Source organism: Primulina tabacum, chromosome 1, assembly GCF_025594145.1.
Source record: "Primulina tabacum isolate GXHZ01 chromosome 1, ASM2559414v2, whole genome shotgun sequence".
Lineage (NCBI taxonomy): Eukaryota > Viridiplantae > Streptophyta > Magnoliopsida > Lamiales > Gesneriaceae > Primulina > Primulina tabacum.
The window spans coordinates 11,571,972-11,594,163 of NC_134550.1; the positions used below are offsets into that span (position 1 = coordinate 11,571,972).

At 38.5% G+C, this 22,192-nt stretch overlaps 2 protein-coding genes across 4 annotated transcripts; one reads left to right on the top strand and one right to left on the bottom strand.

Moving 5' to 3' along the window:
* The first annotated feature begins 10,140 nt into the window (after positions 1-10,140).
* On the top strand, positions 10,141-11,287 carry LOC142517914 (alanine--tRNA ligase-like). Of its 3 annotated transcripts, none has more exons than XR_012813427.1 (4): positions 10,141-10,385; positions 10,497-10,636; positions 10,749-10,857; positions 10,936-11,287. XR_012813427.1 is itself a non-coding variant. In XM_075620434.1 (4 exons), the coding sequence occupies exons 1-4, from the start codon at positions 10,365-10,367 to the stop codon at positions 11,136-11,138; spliced, it is 411 nt and encodes a 136-aa protein (XP_075476549.1). In that variant the 5' UTR covers positions 10,141-10,364; the 3' UTR covers positions 11,139-11,287. The 3 variants fall into 3 exon arrangements, 1 of the variants encoding a protein (XP_075476549.1); XM_075620434.1 differs by having other exon boundaries at positions 10,559-10,636; XR_012813428.1 differs by lacking the exon at positions 10,141-10,385 and adding an exon at positions 10,403-10,429.
* A 2,788-nt stretch (positions 11,288-14,075) lies between these two features.
* On the bottom strand, positions 14,076-14,979 carry LOC142504907 (uncharacterized). Its single transcript, XM_075617749.1, has 2 exons — positions 14,833-14,979; positions 14,076-14,765 (listed from the first exon to the last, which is right to left on the bottom strand). The coding sequence occupies exons 1-2, from the start codon at positions 14,977-14,979 to the stop codon at positions 14,076-14,078; spliced, it is 837 nt and encodes a 278-aa protein (XP_075473864.1).
* Positions 14,980-22,192: the final 7,213 nt, after the last annotated feature.

Genomic DNA, 22,192 nt, shown 5'->3' on the forward strand with positions numbered 1-22,192 from the left:
TTTGACAGTCAGACAACCTAACATCTTATTTAGTGTATACTTGTGTTCTAGATACCAAGCCAATCCTAAAATCTCTCACTTAAAATCTGTTAAGCATAGTCTACGTTACATAGCAGGAACAATTGATTTAGGATTATGGCACACTCAAGAAACTAACTCCAATTTGGTAGGTTTATCTGATGCTGATTGGGCTGGTGATTTAGATGATAGAAAGAGTACATCTGGAGGTTGTTTTTATCTTGACAATAATTTAATCTCGCGGCATAGTTGGAAACAAAATTGTGTTTCACTTTCAACTGTTGAATCTGAATATGTGGCAGCTAGAAGTTGTTGCGTTCAACTATTATGGGTGAACCAAATGGTAGAATATTATGGACCTAAGAGTGAAACCCTACTTGTGTACTATGATAATTTGAGTGCAATTGATATTTCAAAAAATACAGCATAACACTCTCGAACAAAACACATTGACATCCGACATCATTTTATTCGAGATCTAGTAGAAAAAAGGTTTGATCCGCATGGAATTGGTTGGTACAAATAACCAACTGCTCAACATATTCACAAAAACATTGGATTTTGAGAGTTTTTCCAACCTTAGGAAGTCTCTCAGAATGTGTTCTGCCTGAACCATCACAGATGTTGTCTTAGATGTGACAACATCTCGGACAACATCTAACATGCATGTGCATTTTTAGGATTTAGGCATTCTGCATTTCATTCATGTTGTGATATGATGTGTTGGAATAATGTTGCATAATCTTCTAGTGCATTTATAATTTCTTGTTCTATTTAACTTAACACACTTGGACATGATTACCAATCTGATTAAATCACAAAGTAGTTGAAGGATGATCATGTACTCCATGACCCTGACCCACGTGAAAGGTGACTTGAGAAGATTGAGTAAAATGAAAAATGAATTATAAATATGTTCTGTATCAGAAGAAAAGATTGAAAAAAGGTATCTAAAAGAGTACAATGAAGACTGTGCTTTAGTGTGAGAGCTACCTCTTCTGAATTTAATACTGTTAATTTTGTTAATTTGGCTGAATCAATTTTTTATTCCTTAGACTTGGTATTTATACAAGAATAATCGGTACCAAATCTCTCAATAAAATATTCTACTAATCCTATTTCTAAAAATAAAATATTCTACTAATCTAATTCCGGATTTAACACCTTTTCCTATTATAGAATAAAATAAAATCCTAAATACAAATCTGACTAGGAAAAAATTAATAGTAATTCTAACACTCACCCTCAAGTTGATGCATAGATGTCGATCATGCGCAACTTAGATTTAAAAGAGTCAAACTGAGGTCGATGAAGATTCTTCGTAAGAATGTCAGCAAGTTGACCATCGGACGGGACGTACGGAATGCAAATTTCCCCGGTGTCAATCTTTTCTTTGATAAAATGACGGTCAATCTCGATATGTTTAGTCCGGTCATGTTGAACCGAATTATGAGCAATGGTGATAGCAGCCTTATTATCACAGAATAATCGGAGAGGAGTAGTGAAGGACATATGCAGCTCCCGAAGTAGAATCTGTAGCCACAATAGTTCACACACACCGTCAGCCATAGCTCGATATTCTGCCTCCGCGCTACTTCAGGCAACAACAGATTGTTTCTTGCTCTTCCAGGTGACCAAATTTCCCCAAACAAAAGTGAAGTAACCCGACGTGGAGCGGCGATCATGAACCGAACCTGCCCAGTCCGCATCAGTATAGGCCGACACATTCCGAGAAGAATTCTTGCGAAAAAGAAAGACCGAACCCGGAGTACCATAAGGTAATGAAGAATGCAAAAAACAGCCTGAAGATGGTGTTCATAAGGGTCATGCATGAATTGAGTGACTACATTCACAGCGTGAGCAATATCGGGGCGAGTATGTGCAAGGTAAATGAGGCGGCCGACCAAATGTTGGTACCGAGACTTGTCAACGGGAACAGCGTTAGGAACATCGCACAATTTCTCATTAGGATCCATTGGAACAGTAACAGGTTTGCAATGTAGGAGACCTGTGTCGCGAAGTAAGTCGAGAACATAATTGGTTTGGGACAGAGCAATCCCTTCAGATGAGCGCGCGACCTCCATCCCCAAAAAATAACGTAGCGTTCCCAAGTCCTTCATAACAAAGGTAGAACTGAGAATTCCTTTAAGCCTTGCTAACTCCGGAAGATCACTGTCGGTAAGAACAATATCATCGACATACACAATCAAAATCGAAACAAGACCCTGAGAAGAGTGCTTAAAAAACAGGGTGTGGTTCGATTGAGCATGAGAATAACCGTGGGTAGTGATGACTGATGTAAACTTCCCGAACCAAGCCCAGGGAGACTGCTTAAGGCCATAAATAGCCTTATGAAAGCGACAAACATGACCCGGAGGAGAGTCTGCAAGGAAGACTGGAGGGAGCTGAATGTAAACTTCTTCTTCAAGCTCACCATTTAGGAAAGCATTCTTGACATCAAACTGATAAAGAGGCCAATCAAGGTTAACGGCAAGTGAGAGTAGAACACGGACAGTATTAAGCTTAGCCACCGGGGCAAAGGTCTCCTCGTAATCCACCCCATAAGTTTGTGTATAACCTTTGGCAACTAACCGAGCCTTGAAGCGCTCTATTGAACCGTCGGAATTATACTTGATTGTAAATATCCAGCGGCAGCCAACCGCACGCTTCCCCGCGGGTAACACGCCCACCTCCCACGTATTATTAGTAGTCAAGGCATACATCTCCAACAGAACAGCCTCCTTCCATTTCGGATCCTCCATGGCCTCATCGATAGAGGTAGGGACACGGGTAGTTTGTATAATACAGGCAAAGACTCGATAGGAAGTGGAAAGGTTAGCAAAGGAAATAAAATTATTCATGGGATATAAAAGTGTCCTGGTACAAGCCCGCGTCGGTTTTCGAAGAGCAATCGGAACATCCAAATCAGTAAAGAACGGGGTATGTAAGGGAGAAGATGTATTACCTGGATCGTCAGTCGAATTGGAATCAGGCAGTGGTAGAGGAGTGGCATGACCTGAAGTAATGGCAGGAAGGCGGCGCCGAGAATAGACCTGAAGAACCGAGGCCTGGTCAGAGGGCATGTAAGGCTTGGGATTATTAGTCTTCATTGATGTGAGACTCGGAAGATATGAGTATGCATGATAGGTAATGAGAAGTACTAGATTTGTTGGTCTTCATTGACGTGAGATTCGAAGATATGACTATGCATGACATCTCATGAGAAGTACTAAGTGAGATGGGAGTAGGAAAGACATAGGAGAAGATGAGAAAATATTCAGAATAAATGAGAAGGGCCGAAGCTATGGCGCACATGCGCGAAGAAATGCACGCATATGCGCGACATGTCCAGAAACATTGACGCACATGCGCGAGACGAGGCGCGCATATGCGCGAAACCTCCAGAGACTTGGGAGCACATGCGCGAGATAACGCGCGCATATGCGCGAGGAGTTGGGAATTTTATTGCCGAGACCCGTAGGTCTCGCGCATATGTGCGAGATGTCGCGCATATGCGCGAGACGTGTACTCCAAAGAATAAGCCATTTGTCCTAGGCCATGCAAGATATATATAGTGTTGGCTTCATTTCATTCCTTTGCACCAGCTAAGGACCGAAAGACTCCAAGGAAATTCAGAAATCCTCAAGTTTTCTTCCTAGCTTGAATTGTTGGTTTTGCAAGATTCAATCAACCGATTTTTAATCCGAGCTTAGATTCGTAATCCTTGTGCTACTAGCTTCAAGGGGATGTAAGTTTATTAATTTCCTGCATGATTTGAAATATTGGTGTTGAGGAAAGCTTGATATGATAAAGATTATGTGTTCATATAATTTTAGTGATTATAGATTCGAAACCGGATCGAAGAAATGATGTCGTATGCCATTGTTATGATTTCCAGCATATATGTGTATAAATTCCTGCAAATTTTGAGATGCTAATGGGCAGATTATGATGATGATGAGTTGAGGATTATGATATGTTGCTATATGGTGAGATTTGAAAAGTCGGTATCGCAAGTTTATGCCGTTATGCCGTCGAATTGTATCGAGATTGATTATTGATTCGTACATGTAGTGGTTGAGTTGAGTGTTAATCTTGTATCTATTGAACATTGCCATTTCAGATTCATCGTGCCTCACTTCGACATCGAAACCACGACATCGATAAAGGTTTATCAACGAAATGTATAATTCATGTTTTGTTTGGGGAAGACACAACTCAAATGAGATTCAATTTGAGTTTCCCAACAAAATCACATACTAGATTATGTTATTATTTTGAATGTTTATTCCTTGTTTATGGAAGTATATTCAAGCCTTGAGATAGGAGTCGTTGACAGATTTGTCAAACTAGATGTTCGGTAGTATCGTCGCATTGGAGCAGTTCGACTCCGTGTGTAGACACTCGATACAGACATGACCGAAGTCTAGGAATAAGACGTACCGTTACCCCGATTGGGAGGGTAGGTGACAGACAGTGACGTCTTATTCACACCGGGATCCCTAGAGTTAGAATTGAGTCAAGTCAAGACATGAATTGAATGAGATTACATGCTTATATTGTTATGTTCATAGATTATGGAACATGTTGTATTGATTCCCCTCATGATAGTATGTTCATGTTGTATTTGTATAGTCATGTATCATGATTTATATTCCCTTGCATAATATGCATGTTTACATGTCTTATACTGTGATTTGTTCTCACCGGAGTTTCCGGCTGTTGTTATGTTTGTATGTGTGCATAACAACAGGTGGGGCAGGATCAGGGTCACGACCGAGATGCGATCGAGATAGAGTTGTGACTTCGGGCACAAAGGACTGCTAGTAGTTATTGTACTAGACTTGTACTACTTATGATTTGGAAATTGTATGGTATGAAACTTTAGTTTGGAATGAATGTAACAAACCACGTAATTACGTTTGTTGTAATTAAATAAAGAGAGTTCTTATGCTTGGTTTATATACATTTGATTTAAAGTTAAACGCGAAAATTTGACCCACGTTTTCTAACAACGATTCGACTAATCCCATAAAGAACTGAGTTAGAGCCCGGGTCCCCATAGGGCAGGGTCGACACCGAAGAAGGTTGAGTTACGAAGGGAGTGGGTAATGGTATGGGAATAGGGTCGGGAAGGTCACACTCCCCCTGAGATGTAACCGAGTCGTAGTAAGGAATGTTTTCAAAGAACAAAACATCCATGCTAACAAAAGATTTGTTAGTGATGGGATTATAACATTGATAACCCTTTTGTGTAGGAGCATAACCCAAAAATATGCATTTTATTGCTCTTGGATCGAACTTGGAGCGAGTGGGGGATGTATTATGGACAAAGGCAGTACAACCGAAAACTTTAGGGTCGACGGAGGTAAACAAACGGTTCTGCGGGAAGTAGGAGTGAAACAATGTAAAAGGAGTTTTAAAGCGAAGAACTTTGGATGGTAGCCGATTAATCAAATAGGCAGCGGTTAACACGGCATCGTTCCAAAACCGAGTAGGAACTTTAGATTGGAACATGAGGGAGCGGGCAATCTCAAGTAAATGGCGATTTTTTCCTCTCTGCGACACCATTTTGTTGGGGGGTATCGGTACAAGAGCTGTGGTGAAGAATTTCGTGAGAGATAAGGTATTCCCCCAGGATGGAATTAAAGTATTCACGACCGTTATCAGTCCGTAGGACTTGAATATCGGTATGAAATTGAGTTTTTACAAAGGAGTGAAAATTTTTAAATGTGAGGGCTACCTCAGATTTATCTTTAAGAATAAATACCCAGCAAAATCGAGTATGATCATCAATTAATGTTAAAAACCATCTTTTATTGGTATAAGTCGGGACCCGGAGATGGACCCCATAAATCACTGTGTATAAGGGAAAATGGAGCAGAAGGTGTATATGGATGTGGTGGATAGTGAACACGATGGTGCTTTGCTAATTGACAGATATCACATTGAAAAGAAGACGGATTTTTATTTGTAAACAAAAAAGGGTACAAATGTTTTAAATAATGGAAACTCGATTGACCTAATTGGAAATGTAAAAGCTTAATTAGACAAACATTAGAAAAAGAAAAAAAGCCTAGGTGTAAAGGCCGATCTTCAGCGCCATCTTCGTGGTGAAAGATGTAGAGGTCATCCACTCGTCTAGTATTGCCAATCATCCTCTCCGAACGACGGTCCTGAAAAACACAGACATCAGGGGAAAAATGTAAGGAGCAATCTAGATCAGTGGTTAATTTACTGACGGATAGTAAATTGCAATGTAAATTAGGGACATGTAAAACAGAGGTAAGGGTTAAGGTGGGTGAGATAGTAATGGAGCCTTTGCCAGCAATGGAAGAAAATGAGCCATCCGCAACTTTGACTTTAACACGACCCGAACAGTGAGTATAAGAAGAAAACAACTCGGAACATCCCGTCATGTGATCGGTGGCACCGAAGTCTATAAACCATGGCCGATGGTGTAAGATCGAAGCTAAAGTTCGAGGGATGTTACCTTGACGAACATGGGAAGTCGATGAGGAAGTAGGAGTAGGCTTGAGGAGACTCAGCAATTGATGAATTTGTTCAGCGGAAAAAATCGTAGTGGCAGAGGCAGAAGACCTTGGAGAGGTTGTAGTAGCCCGACACCTTTTTCTGTAGTCTTCGAGCTCGATGGTAACTTTGGGGGCTTGCCATGTAGGGCCCAACACTTCTCACGAGTGTGCCACGCTTTATGACAGTATCACACTCAAAATAGTCAAATTTGCCCGATTTCCGGGGGTCATTGGTTCGAACTTTGGCTGGGGCAGGGGCCTGGGTAGCCATGGCAGAAGGCTCGAAAGAAGCGACGTCGGGGCCTAGCATGACCGTACGGCGGCTTTCTTCACGACGAACCTCGGAGAAAACCTCCCGCGGAGTCGGGATAGGATCCCGGCCAAGAATTCGACCACGAACCTCATCGAGATCCTTATTAAGGCCAGCAAGGAATTGGAAGACACGGTCTTTCTCGATCAATTTGAGGAACCGAGCATGATCCGCAGAGCACTTCCATTCAAAGTCATAGTACAGATCGCATTCCATCCACAAGGCCATGAGATCGTTGAAATATTGGGTGACAGATTTGGATCCTTGCTTAGCATCCCGCATTTTAGTAGTCACCTCATAGAGTTGAGCCGAGTTCCCAACATCTGAATACGTATCATTGACAGCGTCCCACCAAGCTCGTGTTGAAGGTAGAAACAAATAGGAGCGACCAATAGAGGGCTCCATGGAGTTGATCAACCACGACATAACCATGGAGTTCTCAATCTCCCAGGCATTGTAGGATGGGTCGGTTTTGGCAGGTTCACTCGTGGTACCATTGAGGTGGCCAATTTTTCCTCGACCTTTGATGAACAAGGTTACCGATTGGGACCACTGCTGAAAGTTGGTACCATTAAGCTTATGGGTAGTGATAAAAAAATTGGTGGAAATTTCATTCTGGTTAAGATTGGTGGAAGAGTGGCCTCCATCAATGGGTTTTGTGGTAGATTCGCCATCAATTGGAGTGCTCGGGGAAGATGAATCAGCCATAAAGCATCCAAAAAGGAATTCCGGGTTGCTCGTAATAGAAGAGCAATCGGAAAAAAAGAAAGGGAGATCGTAGGGTTAAAGTATCGGATCGATTATGGCTCTGATACCATGTTAATTTTGTGAATTTGGCTGAATCAATTTTTTATTCCTTAGACTTGGTATTTATACAAGAATAATCGGTACCAAATCTCTCAATAAAATATTCTACTAATCTCTACTAATCCTACTTCTACAAATAAAATATTCTACTAATCTAATTCCGGATTTAGCACATTTTCCTATTATAGAATAAAATAAAATCCAAAATACAAATATGACTAGGAAAAAATTAATAGTAATTCTAACAAATACATAAGTCAAAATAGAAGAAATTGGAAAAAGCTACCTAGAGGAGTCCTAAAGAAGACCGTTCTTCTAGTGTAGGAGCTACCACTTCTATGGTCAGAAAGTTGATAAGCCTCTAAGTGTGCAGAAAAATCAAAATAAATTTTTGCAATTGGACATGTTGTCAGGAGATGTTGCCAATATTTGTGAAAACACTTCATCTGTGAACATATATCATACTTGTTTTCATGTTTCTATTTCTATTACACTCTGTTTCTAGACATAAATAAGCCATGCATAACCATAATACTGTGAACATTGTTGCGTCATGAGGGGTTGAATATGTCAACATAGAAAATTCGGTGAAAATCCAGATTTTGCTAGAAATCCAATATTTGTGATTTTGGATGGTTCAGTGGTGTTAAATCGATGTGGGTTTCAATTTTGGAAATTATTTTGAGAAGATATTAGGCGTAATTATCTCGGTAAATTTTGGGAAGTGATTACGGCTAAAAATCTTTTGCCCGTTATTTATTTTACCGTTTGGATCAAATCAATTGATTGAGTGAATCTTGATTTTTTTTTAACCGTTGTACTGAGAGTACATGCTTATCTCTTTAATCCACACCGTTTCTCTCCACTTTATCTGCAAAATTCTTTCCGCAAGATTTCGTAACTTCTCTCTGTGCAATTTCTCCCAATTCTTTGAAAGTTTCTTGTTTTTCTTCCTTACTCGCAATTCAGTTTGTATCAATGGCAGGAAGTGGATACGACCCACTCGACATTAGAAGTGAAATGAGACACAGGGAAGATGTTACCCTTGCTCCCACAACATCTACTATTGAGCCATATCTGGAGATGATACCTGTTATTGAAAAGCCTTTGCCACTAGAAGTAATCCCCCAGGCGAGCCGGAGAATGAGATAGATAATGAACATTTGTCGGATTTTACTACTGTCAACAGAGTATGTCCACCTCCACCGTAAGTCAGAAGATCAAAAAGACAGGCGGATTACAACCCTGACTTGACGACATCCAAGCGATTTCGTCACCAAGGGGAGGGGCCCAGCCGACCATCTCTTGCTGATCCAGAAAACACTTCGGGGGATTGCTCGGAAGATGCGAATTATGAATTCATGGATCGGAAGAAAGTCACATCGGGAAAGACGAGTAGCACTTTGTCTGATGAAGCTAAAGAATCTGATGAGAATACCACCAGTGTTCCTCCACCAGAGACTACCCAGCCTAATGAGGATGAAATTTCTTTGTCCCAGTTCATGGCCACTTTGAAGAAGGACATGTTTTCTGTCCCTTTTTGTTCCTGTGCCTACACAGAAAGAATATGATGCTGAAATGATGCAAGGATTTGAGGACACCCGTCCCGAGGGTTCAGACTCTTCCTCATCTTCTCACATCTCTGATGACGCCCTTGATGAGGCTGCTGCTACTGCTGATGAAAATAGTGAAGATTCCCTTGCTGCTGCAGATGCTGTCGTAGATGTTGAGGACACTGGAGACAACACCAATGTCAGTGGTTATGATTTGACTATGGGCTTTAGTGACAAGTTCTACACTGAGAAATCAGTTGCTCAGTGGCATCTGCATGCACATCGAGACTTTCTGGAAGAAAAGAATGTGGATGGTGATGCCTTTGCAAGGGAAAATTTGATAGCACTTCTTATGGACTGTCAGCTTTATTCAACGGTCTCAACCGTCATACCATTTTGTCGCAAACCGATGCTGGAATTCTATGCCAATCTATCACCAAGAGTCAGTGATGAAAGATCGGCTAAATATGGGAAAGTATTTGTTTGAGACAAAATTTATAAGTTCAATCCAGCTGCGATCAGTATGCACTACCATACACTAACTGATTTTGAAGATGGACTCCCTCCTGACATTCACGATGTCACTTCCACACTCACCGAGGGTCTTATCACTAAATTCCCAGCACATCCACTACGTCTCTCTGCTGCAAACTTGACCTTTTTTTATTCGGTGTTACACAAGCTGGCCATCCGTTATTGGACACCGTCTACAAACTCCACCATCGTGACCCAACACCAAGCTTTGGTTCTATATTCCATTGGGACTAACGCAGTGTTTAACTTTGGGAAGCTAGTCTTTAAGACTGTGCTTCAATATGCTGAAGGCGGCCTCAAAGCATCAAAGCTCCCATTACCCTCACTAATTCATGGAATTCTTGTATCTCAAGGATTTGTTCGGAACATTGATGAGCAACTCCCACACCCTGCCAGCTGCCACCGAGCGCCGCCCAGACCACCAGACAAGAAGCGTCGAGCTCAGTAAGTTCTTCCCCAAGCCTCTGCACCTCTTTTCTATATTGAATCGAGAAGAAATCGAGTGGATTCAGCCCTGTTCAAAGTTGAGTGTGTGCACGAGATTCTGAGTCTGGATCCGAATCTTGAACCAAATATAAAAAAAGAAACCGTCCAATATTCGAGATTTGAATGGGGAAGACAGCGAGAAAGGTACTCGTTCTTCCTGAAAAAATTGAGATTTGATTTTTCTCATGGTAAGATTGTTGTCGTTTTTTATCATATTCTTTACGAGTATTCCAATTGATTTCACACTTGAAATAGGAAAACCTGTAAAGCCTGAGGAGCTGCGAAAATTTGAGTCAATTGTAAATTAACAAATTCAGGAAGGGGATGTATTCTCAAAGGAGACCAGGCTGATTGATGCAAAGAGTATAAAAGGTCCAAGAGCTGTTTTTGGGGAGGTAAGCTTCTCCAAACAATTTCTCTTTAATTTATTTTATTAGACAAAGGATTAAATGTTTTGTATTTTCTACTTTTCAATATTGATGCAAGCGCTCACGTATGTTGATGCAGCTATATCCTGACCCTATCAGGGTAGTTTCAATTGGTAAGAAAGTGGAGGATCTACTTGCTAATCCTGATAATGAAGACTGGTTGTCAATCTCTGTTGAGCTCTGCATAGGTAAATATAATGGAAATTTAATTGCTATCTAGAGGTGAATGTTTTTAGGATTCTAAAGTTGTTTGTTCATGTCTACAGGTACACATATTTCAAACACGAGGGAAGCCAAGGCATTCACTCTCTTGTCCGAGAAAGGGATTGCTAAGGGAGTCTGTAGAGTAACGACAGTGTTAGATTATGCGTTCAGAGCCATGGAACTGGCATCCTCCCTTGAACAGGAAATAAACGAAGCATCCAGGACTGATGCACTAGATCTACTCAATCGTCAGCGCCTCCCATAAAATCATCAAATACTGCATCATACAAACCTATTGAGTTTAATGACTCAGGACGTTCTAAACATGAGTAGCAAATAATACATATACAATCACATGCATTAAAATCATTCTTTTATTTAAAATAGCTTTTGAACATAAATAAACCCTTTAAAATCATTTTGAGCATAATTAAATCATAAAATCATTTAAAATAGCTTTTGAACATAAATAAATCATTTTAAAATAGCTTTAGAGCATAAGTAAATCATATATCATAAAATCATTTTAATCACAAACCTTTCCATCATTTATCATTTTGGGTGAAGTTTGATCCTTGAAAGTGACTAGCTTTTATCCTCCGGTAGACTGATTAGTCTTCAGCTCCACATGGCCCAAGGGGGTGGGCACTAGGCTCCACCAGGAAAACACGATCATCGGGATCCCTCTGAGACCTTTTCCCATAGACGGGACCCCTCTGGGGCATTGGCCTGTAAACGGGATCCCTCTGAGGACTAGTCCCGAATATGGGCTCCCTCTGGGGCCTTGGCCGTCACGACATCTCCACAAAATTGTAAGTTCACCGTTCTTTCTTAAACTAATCCCCCAGATATCATTTGTCATAGTCAATTCACATCCCTCAAAATATTTTCCTTTTCTTTTAAAATCATAAAATAGCATAGCTTTCCAAAAATAGCATTTTACAACAGTAAAAATTGCACAGCTTTACCATAAATCATAAGATATCATATTATCATAAAAATCATCATTTTAAATCCTAAAATATCATTTAACATGCGTTATGATCCATTGGGACGCTGCCAAGCTTTTACGTATTTTCCAAGTGTAAAATGACTGTTTCGTCCCTAGACGTAAAAATTATCGATTTTATCTTTTTCTTACTTTTAATAACATGGGTTTATTCCAAATAATGATTTAAGCTTAATTATAATTTTTCATAATTTTATTAAGCTTAAATCTAGGTTTTCTAATTAATTCTTTAATTAACGATTCGTGAGACGTTTAATTCCCGAATAAATTCAAAATTTAATATTTTCTTCCCAAACTTTAAACATAACATTTTTATTACCTAAACTACCCTTGTGAGCCATGAACCACACCCGTAGACCCATGGTTCCAATTGTTTATTCAATTAATTCGAAATATGACCCTTACTTGAACAACCCAAGCCATCTCCCAATTTACTCGAGCCATGGTCGAGCCACCTCGAGTCAAACCCAAACCAACCCACCTAGGAACCCTACTTACCAAGCCCAGCCCATGGAACAAGCCCTTAAGCCCAGGAAATGCCTTTACCCCTCAGCCTAAGTACACACGTGGGTTAGCTAGATGCACTAGGACACTTCCAGTCGAGCCACCACCGAGCCCACCTGACCCTAACCGACCCTGGACCACCTCCTAGATGACCTAGCTCAGCCCTTAAACCCTCGCTGCACCAGCTCCTCGGCTTAACAAAACTCACGCATGGGAAGAGTCCTACACCATGTGGACTCTTTGCCAGCTGATACCCACGAGTCCTAGCCTTGCTAGGACTCTATCAGGCCCTCACCCATGACCCCTCGAGCCCCAGCCAACCCTGGCCGAGCCCACTTGCACCCATGCATAGTATTCGAACACTAGACCCAAAGTGCAACTCAACACAAAACCCTCGGTCTCTTCCTGGTTTTTCCCTCGGTTTTCCAGCTTGTTTCCCTTTTAATTTTATCATATTTTAACCATATATCATTATCTATTGACAGTGTACTCGTTGGAAATCATAACGTGTTTCATATTTGTGTAAAAACATCATATTTATGAAAATAAACGTTCTTCCGTAAAAATATTCAAACACCTATTTTTTCATGCGTAAACAATTAAATCATGCGTATTATGATTTTTATGATGTTTAAAAGAGTTTAGAAAACGTGTCTTTGCGTTTATAACGTTCGAATACTCAATCGTTAGCGAGGGTGCGAAGATGGACGACCTGACGACGAAGAATCCTAGCCTTTCTTCCTTCCCTTAATTTCGAAAATTGGATGTGTGTGGGAGTGAATTTTTGGCTGATTGAAGATGAATTATGAGTTTAGAAAGCCTAGGAGTCCTTATTTACAATTTAATCAGCATGCCAATGGGCTTGAGTTTTGGGCTTGCAAGCTTAAGGGAAATTGAGCCTACTTTAAATAATTAAATTGGACCCAATAACACTTATTTAATTAAAACATAAAAGTTTATAAAATTAGTTTCCCAAAAATAATATTTTCGATCTTTTAAAATTCCTTGTTTGCCCAAAACCAGCTGCTCGGGAAAAATCGAGCTCGACTCGTAAAATAATTCGAACTCCAACATTTTTAGAAAAATTAAATCATTTTAATCATATTAGGAAGCCTTACACATATTTAATGAAAATTACATATTGTAGTTTTGTTCGTCCCCTGTCTTCTTTCCCCTGCCTATAGTCGAATATTCGGGTGAAATCTTTCAATTTTATGTAATCATGTCATATAATCATTTAATCATGTAATCATACCTTTAATCATTTAATAGGTAGCATGCTAGCATTTAAAATCAATTAAATAAAACAATTAAACAATTAAAATAATTTGCATGCATGTGGTTTACGTAGGTTGGTTTTTCGCATGTTACAAATCTCCCCCCCTTTAAATAGAATTTCATCCTCGAAATTTTCCTTTTCTTGATGATTGTAAAGCTTAGATTCCTTCATCCACCTCAAACTTAACCTCTAACTTAAATCTTACTCTTTCAATTCGGTCATCCAAATCTTGAAAATTGCATTTCTAACCCAAAATTTCCCAATGTTGACTCCTAAATCCAGTTCAGGTAGAGCATGCAACCTTTTCTTCTCTAACTTCTTCATTATCCCAATCAAATCCCTTAACCCAATTTAACATTTCATGCAATAAAAGCATCGAAACAATGTTAAACAGCTAGGTTACCTAGAAATCAGAGTCGTGCCGGCTCTGCCTCAGCCTCCTCAGCTTGCATCACATAGACCCTTCCAGCAGTGGGTTGCTGGAACTTTGGGCAAACCTTAGCCTTGTGTCCCAAATCTCCGTATTTGAAGCACTTGTAGGTTCCCCACATGCACTTGCCGAAATGTGGACGATTGCACTCCTTGCACAGTGGTCTCTCATCATCATTCAGAATGTTCCCCCTAGGTGGTTGCCCTTGTGGTTTAGGCGGTTCTGGTTGCTTAGGTGATCCCACATAAGGCTTCTTGTTACTCTGACTAGCTTGCTGAGCACGGTTCCTCTTTCGCTGTAGCTCCCACTCAATGTCCTCCAGTGACTGCTCGGCTCTAAAAGCTTTGGCAACGACAGTAGTATAATCAGTAGGATCGCTGAGCATCACATCACGACGAATAGTCGACCTCAAACCATCTAGAAAGTGTCGTAATTTTTCAGCAGCATCATTCGTAATCAAGGGCACAAAGTGACAGCCCCTATCAAACTTCTGTACAAATTCAACAACATACCAATCCCCCTGACGGAGACTCATGAACTCTCTCTTAAGCCTAGAACGAACATCAAATGTGAAGTACTTGTCATAGAACACCCTCTTGAACTCCTCCCAAGTCAATGTATCTGGATTAACCCCTCGCTTCGCTCCCTCCCACCATAAGTAAGCGTCGCCCTTCAGCAGATAGATGGTACAACGAACTCGATTAGCTGTCCTCCATCTCCATGTAACAAAAGATGACCTCTAAAGATCTAATCCATCCCTCAGCAACGAATGGATCAGTAGTGCCATGAAAATCCTCGGGGTTCATCTTCCTAAAACGCTCATAAGCAGCCTCTGGTCTAACCCTTGCACCATTTCCTACGTGTTGCTCTAGTAAACGTGCCATACTGGCTGGTACACGGGCACTAGCATCTTGATTAGGTGGAGGCTGTAGAATCTCTTCCTACTGTCTAACCTCATCAGTCCTACGTAAAATCCTTCTAGGAGGCATTTCTATACACGTCGTCCAACCACGTAACCAACATGCATTTAATCATTTTTCATGCAGCATGCAACTAACATTTATATCATGCATCATATAAGAATTTAAAGAAATTTTAGCATATAAAATATAAAGCAGTAAAAACTCACATATTTGATGCGTGAATTCTTGAGCTTCTCGGAGCGACAGTACACAACCCTTTGGGGAAAACCTCGGCTCTGATACCAAATGAAACGACCACTACTTTTTTTTTAGATAATAAACTCGAAAATCTAAATAAAATAACTTTGCATATCTAACAATCATAATAATTTAACATAAGAAATCTCAAGTGCATAAAATAAATCTCTAAATCGTCAACTACCAACAATCCTACATCGACCTTTAAAAAGATCAACTAACAATAAAATAAAGCATAAAAATATCTATAATAAAATCATTAACATAAATCTTTAAATTATTTATCTATCTAGCTAGTGCGGAACATAAATGGCCCTTGGGTGTGTACTGCTGCACTTGATCCACTTAATCGTCAGCGCCTCTCATAAAATCATCAAATCCTGCATCATACAAACCTAGTGAGTCTAATGACTCAGCACGTTCTAAACATGAGTAGAAAATAATACATATACAATCACATGCATTAAAATCATAATTTTTTTTTAAAATAGCTTTTGAACATAAATAAACCCTTTAAAATCATTTTGAGCATAATTAAATCATAAATCGTTAAATCATTTAAAATAGCTTTTGAGCATAAATAAAACATTTAAATTAGCTTTAGAGCATAAGTAATTCATTTATCATAAAATCATTTTAATCGTAAACCTTTCAATCAATTATCATTTTGGGTGAAGTTTGATCCTTGAAAGTTACTAGCTTTTATCTTCCGGTAGACTGATTAGTCTTCAGCTCCACATGGACCAAGGGGGTGGGCACTAGGCTCCACCATGAAAATACGATCGTCGGGGTCCCTCTGGGGCCTTTTTCCATAGACGGGATCCTTCTGGGGCCTTGGCCCGAATATGGGCTCCCTCTGGATCCTTGGCCCTCACGACATCTCCACAAAATTGTAAGTTTACCGTTCTTTCTTAAACGGATCCCCAACATATCACATATCATTTGTCACAGTTAATTCATATCCGTCAAAATATTTTCTTTTTCTTTTAAAATAATAAAATAGCATAGCTTACCAAAAATAGCATTTTACAATAGTAAAAATTGCACACCTTTACCATAAATCATAAGATATCATATTATCATAAAAATCATCATTTTAAATCCTAAAATATCATTTAACATGTGTTATGATCCTTCGAGATGCTGCCAATCTTTTACGTACTTTCTCAAGTGTAAAATGACCGTTTTGCCCCTAGACGTAAAAATTCTCGATTTTATCTTTTTCTTACTTTTAATGACATGGGTTTATTCCAAATAATTATTTAAGCTTAATTCTAATTTTCCATAATTTTATTAAGCTTAAATCTAGGCTTTTTAATTAATTCTTTAATTAACGATTCGTGAGACGTTTAAGTCCCGAATAAATTCAAAACTTAATATTTTCTTCCCAAACTTTAAACATAACCTTTTTATTACCTAAACTATCCTTGTGAACCATGAAACACACCCGTAGACCCATGGTTCCAATTTTTTATTGAATTAATTCTAAATATGACCCTTGCTTGAACAACCCGAGCCATCTCCCAATTTACTAGAGCCATGGTCAAGCCACCTCAAGCAAAAACTGAGCCAACCCTCCTAGAAATCCTACTGACCAAGTCCAGCCCATGGAACAAGCCCTTAAGCCCACAAAATGCTTCTGCCCCTCAGCCTAAGTACACGCGTGGGTTACCTAGATGCACTAGGACTCCTAGTTAATCTAGGACACTTCCAGTCGAGCCACCATCGAGTCCACCTGACTCTAACCGACCCTGGACCACCTCCTAGATGACCTATCCCAATCCTTAAACCCTCGATGCACCAGTTCCTCCACTGAACAAAACTCACACATGGGAAGAGTCCTACCCCATGTGGACTCTTCACCAGCTGATACCCATGAGTCCTAGCCTTGATAGGACTCTATCAGGCCCTCACCCATGACCCCCTAGAGCCCCAGCCAGCCCTGGCCGAGCCCACCTGCACCCATGCATAGTAACAGAGCCCTAGACCCAAGTGCAACCCAACACAAAATCCTCGGTATCTTCCTGGTTTTTCCCTCGGTTTTCCAGGTTGTTTCCCTTTTAATTTTATCATGTTTTAACCATATATCATCATGTATTGGCAGCGTACTCGTTGGAAATCATAACGTGTTTTATATTTGCGTAAAAACATCATATTTTTTAAAATAAATGTTCTACCGAAAAAATATTCAAACACCTATTTTTTTCATGCGTAAACAATTAAATCATGCGTATTATGATTTGTATGATGTTTAAAAGAGTTTAAAAATGTGCATTTGCGTTTATAACCCTCGAATACTCAATCGTTGGCGAGGGTGCGAAGATGGACGACGGGACGACGAAGAATCCTAGCCTTTCTTCCTTCCTTTAATTTTTAAATTTGTATGTGTGTGGGAGTGAATTTTCGGCTGATTGAAGATGAATTATTAGTTTAGAAAAACTTGGAGTCCTTATTTACAAATTAATCAACATGCTAATGGGCTTGAGTTTTGGGCTTGCAAGTTTAAGAGCAATTGAACCTACTTTAAATAATTAAATTGGACCCAATAACACTTATTTAATTAAAACATAAAAATTTATAAAATTAGTTTTCCAAAATAATATTTTTGATCTTTTAAAACTCCTTGTTTGCCCAAAACCGGTTCCCGGAAAAAATCGAGCTCGATTCGTAAAAGAATTCGAAATCCAACATTTTTAGAAAAATTAAATCATTTTAATCATATTAAGAAGCCTTGCACATATTTAATGAAAAATATATATTCTAGTATTGGTCATCCCCGGTCTTCTTTCCCTCCCTATTATCGAATATTCGGGTGAAATATTTCAATTTTATGTAAGCATGTCATATTATCATTTAATCATATAATCATACCTTTAATCATTTAATAGGTATCATGCTAGCATTTAAAATCAATTAAATAAAACAATTAAGTAATTAAAATAATTTGCATGCATGTAGTTTACGTAGGTTGATTTTTCGGATGTTACAGAACCATTTTGGAACAGGTTCTTACCCTAATCATTCTGGATTGCATGTTATAGTATGAAGATTGAAACTTGCCCTATCTTCCTATCTACCGGAAGAAATATCATATATCCTCGAGCACTGACTCGTGCTAATCCTCATTCAAGAAGGGATTTTTCCGATTCTTTCTGATCTTATGAGTTATTAAATTATTTTATCTTTCCCTTGATATCAGAAAGTAACCTCTTTAAATGGCCACGTGGAAGGAGCATCTATCCCTTCTGCAAAGAAAGCTGATCTCAAAACCAAAATCTCGGAGCTCCAGGTACTTTATGTAAATTCTTTGTGGTGTTAGTTGTCAACAGCAGCTCATTCAGCTGTTCTCGACTTCAAAAATCATATATGGAGATGCGATGCTACTTTTCCTCTTTTTTTTTTCTCTTCGTTTTTTTTATTGTTTGGTGATGAGAAATGGGCTTTTGACTTGGAATACAGGTGCCTGTGTAAATTTCTTTGTGGGTGCATAGGTAACTAGAATTTCCAAAAATGTTCCACGTAAGTAGAATCGAGGTTAGGAATAATTTTTCTTCAATAAAAATTAAGACTAAAATGTTCGAAACATTCTCCACATTGACATAATTGAATTGAACGTCAAGGAAACATTGTATTCTTCGGTTATTAGTTATCTGTTAAGATCTGTTGGGGGATTATCATTGAGCTACAATAGCTCGGTTCTTGAAATATTGAACACCGATGAAGTAAATCGAGTTTGGTGTTCAAACCAAGCGGAAGACACTCGAAATAATCCTTCGTAGAAACTGATTAAATATTTTGTAAAACATTTAAAATATATGCAAGTTGAATGAGTAAAAATATTTTAGTTGAAGCATTTTATCAAACATTTGGTATCCAATATTTGATATTTCAGGAACACATAAAATACTTCAACAATGCATCTTTAAAACTATGAAAATGATAAGTAAATGCAATAAACAAATAGACACAAATTTGTTTATGGATGTTCGGAGACTTCAAATGCTCCTACGTCACCCCTTCTTACCATTGGGAAGGATTTACTAAAAGACTTTGATTTATACAACTCTATGTACAAACCCATTCAGCTAGGACTTATGCTACTGCCTAACTGAACTCCTAGAACTCAAGATTATAGGCAGCACTTCACAATCAGCATATTGTTTAATGTCTCATATGCAAAGACTACAAACACATTGTTTTACGTCTTTGTGTGAAGACTCACTCAACTAATATTTGAAGTTCAACTCTCTTGTATATGTGTGAGTGATTGTGTGTGAGAAATTTTTCATTTACAGCGTACATATCAAATGTATCCTCACACAAGGGCTTGTGCTCTCAACTAGCTGATTTCTTCATGCTAACTGCCCATGCTTTGAATCCCCTTCAAAAGCTCTTGTTTGATCTTCAAGATGTTGTATTTAAAGGTTTCAACAATGATATAACGTTAGATACAAGAATATGACCGTTTGGAAAGTTTCTGTACTTTTTCTGAAATTGAAAATGTCAAATTCGCCTTGCTGGACATTTTCCCAACTGGTCAACTCTGGTCAACTCAGTTGGTCGTTCAGTTCAGCTGGTCAGCAGCTGGTTCAGTTCAGCTGGTTAACTGCTGGTTCAGTTCAGCTCAGTTTCAGCTGGTTTGCTGAAATCAGCCTAGCTGATTTAAGTTTGTGCAAAACCAGTAGTTTCATCGTTATTTATCAGTATCTTAAGCTTTGATTCAAACTTTTACTTCTGAATATGATTTGTAGATCATCATCTTATCTTTACAACGCATACTGAATCGCTTCATTTAGATAACCGAGCTTGAGAGTTATGACCAAAATACTACACCTGCTCAAACCCAACTGATTGCTATTTTCGTGCAATCAGTTCGGTAATTCAGCGATCAGTTAGACCATGATAAAATCCAATTTTTCCCAACTACGTGAAATACAACTTGTTCCAAATTTGGTTTTATGATCAGTTCAGTTTGCGGATTGTCATTTGAATCATCTAGCTTGGAGATATCATCAAAATACCGAAACTTGCCAGAAATTCAGTTTGTGCAAAATTCAGTTTCAGTTTGCTTCTTGTGTTATAACTTCACACTTGCGTAAATATGTTAGAAATACAATAACACGTTTTGTTAACATCAAAATCAAGATCGCGAACATGAAATGTTCCAACATTATCGTTTCAAATTAGATGCTAAATGCCAAACTTGGTTTCTCCCATAACTAAAGATGACAGGAGGTCTGAATCTAACTGCCGTTCATGGTAGAGGAACTAGATCAGACTAGTGTTAGTGTGGATTAAGCGCAGGTTGTTTTGAGTATTTGTAGGTTTTGTTATCAGTGCTCGATGAACTTCAAAGAAATGGTGATGGACATTAAGTTGTGGTTGGAGGGATTACTCCAACGCCTCTTGGAGAAGGCAAGTCCACTACCACTGTTGGTAAGTACTAAATAACTACATCTTGAGTCATTTTTCGAGGAGATACTCCGTGTATTTGTATACATGGTGTTATACTTGATTGATAATTTTATTTAGAGTGATCGAGCTTGGCCGGCTCTGCATGTGATTTGTTTTTTGTTTGAATCGATGGACTTTATTTTCAAGTATACAGTCGTTATGTTATTTAGATTTTTTCGAGATGTCCTATTTATGGGGAGGTCATGCCGAAATTTATGGAGTCCCAAACAAAAATTTTTAACCTATTTTTCGTTGTTGACGCTAATAAATCTTGGTTATTTTTTCATTACATGGTAATCAGGTGCATTCACAGTTAAATTGATGTTAACGTTTGTAAGAATTTGGAACTGGTTTTACTGATACTTCATGATTTTGTTCAAGTTATTTTCAGTTATCTCTCCATTGTAGCTTTGATGCATGGTCATTCTAGTGTTTTTTTTTTGTTTTTGAGCTCAGCTAAATATTCGAAAAAATATAACCATGGTTTTTGTTTTGTAAAGCAAGATAAGTTCAAAATGATAAACACTTGCCAGCTTCGATCGACGAATACAAAAAGCTTGAAAAAAATATGCACATCTAGTTATAACTAGTATTTTTGGTGTTGTATACTTATTTTGGATCAAAATATTATGGATTATGGCACGTTGATGTGGGCATCATTTTAGTTGTACTTTTGGGTTTAATTATTTGAGGATGATTGTATGTCTTTTAGTTTTATTAGTTGTAATTTCAAGAATTTTTAATTGGTGTTTTTATAAAACTATTAATTAAATATTTCATTGTATATAAAATGTAAAAGACAACGGTTTTTCAAAAATTAACGACAACCGTTATAAAATGATGCAAAACTTATTTGGAAACAAGGTCAAAGACATCGATTTTTACTTCTTGTTAAAATAACTTACAACAACGGTTTTTATTCGTTGCATAAATGTTGTTGTAAACCAAAAAATACAAGGTTTTTTATCCACTGTTAAAATGTTATTGTAACTTCAAAACAACAACATTTTAATTTGTTGCAAAAACGTTGTCGTAGCTCATATAACCCAACATTTTTCAACCAGTTGCAAAACTGTTGTCTTTGTTATCAAAGACAACGGTTTTTATCCGTTGTCTTTGGCTAGGTTTTTAACAACACAGCCTACAACATCAGTTTTTCAGCCTAAAAGACAACGGATAAAATCCGTTGACTTTTAGCGTTTTTCTTCTAGTGACCACTATCTGGTTCAGGTGTTAAAAGGATGTCTCGGTTGATGTTAACTTCTTCTTCACTATCATCCTCCAAGCTAATTTCTGTTAAGCGATTAGTCAGCTCAACTGATCGGATCAGTTGGCTTGACAGTTAGAGCAGATTCATTAACTACAATATGAATTGATTCTTCTACGTTCATGGTACGCTTATTAAAGACTCTGTGAGCTTTGCTAACTAAAAAATAACCAAGAAAAATTCCTTCATCAGATTTAGCGTCAAATGCAGTTAAAT

What these genes read in the sequence shown, in the direction of transcription:
- LOC142517914 (XM_075620434.1), top strand. Translation starts at nt 10,365, where the DNA reads ATGGGGAAGACAGCGAGAAAG. An exon ending in TGGGGAAGACAGCGAGAAAG is followed by an intron (nt 10,386 to 10,558) that starts GTACTCGTTCTT and finishes TAACAAATTCAG; the next exon opens with GAAGGGGATGTATTCTCAAA. An exon ending in CAAGAGCTGTTTTTGGGGAG is followed by an intron (nt 10,637 to 10,748) that starts GTAAGCTTCTCC and finishes ATGTTGATGCAG; the next exon opens with CTATATCCTGACCCTATCAG.
- LOC142504907 (XM_075617749.1), bottom strand. Translation starts at nt 14,979, where the DNA reads ATGGCACGTTTACTAGAGCAACACGTAGGAAATGGTGCAAGGGTTAGA. An exon ending in GATGGATTAGATCTTTAGAG is followed by an intron (nt 14,766 to 14,832) that starts GTCATCTTTTGT and finishes TATCTGCTGAAG; the next exon opens with GGCGACGCTTACTTATGGTG.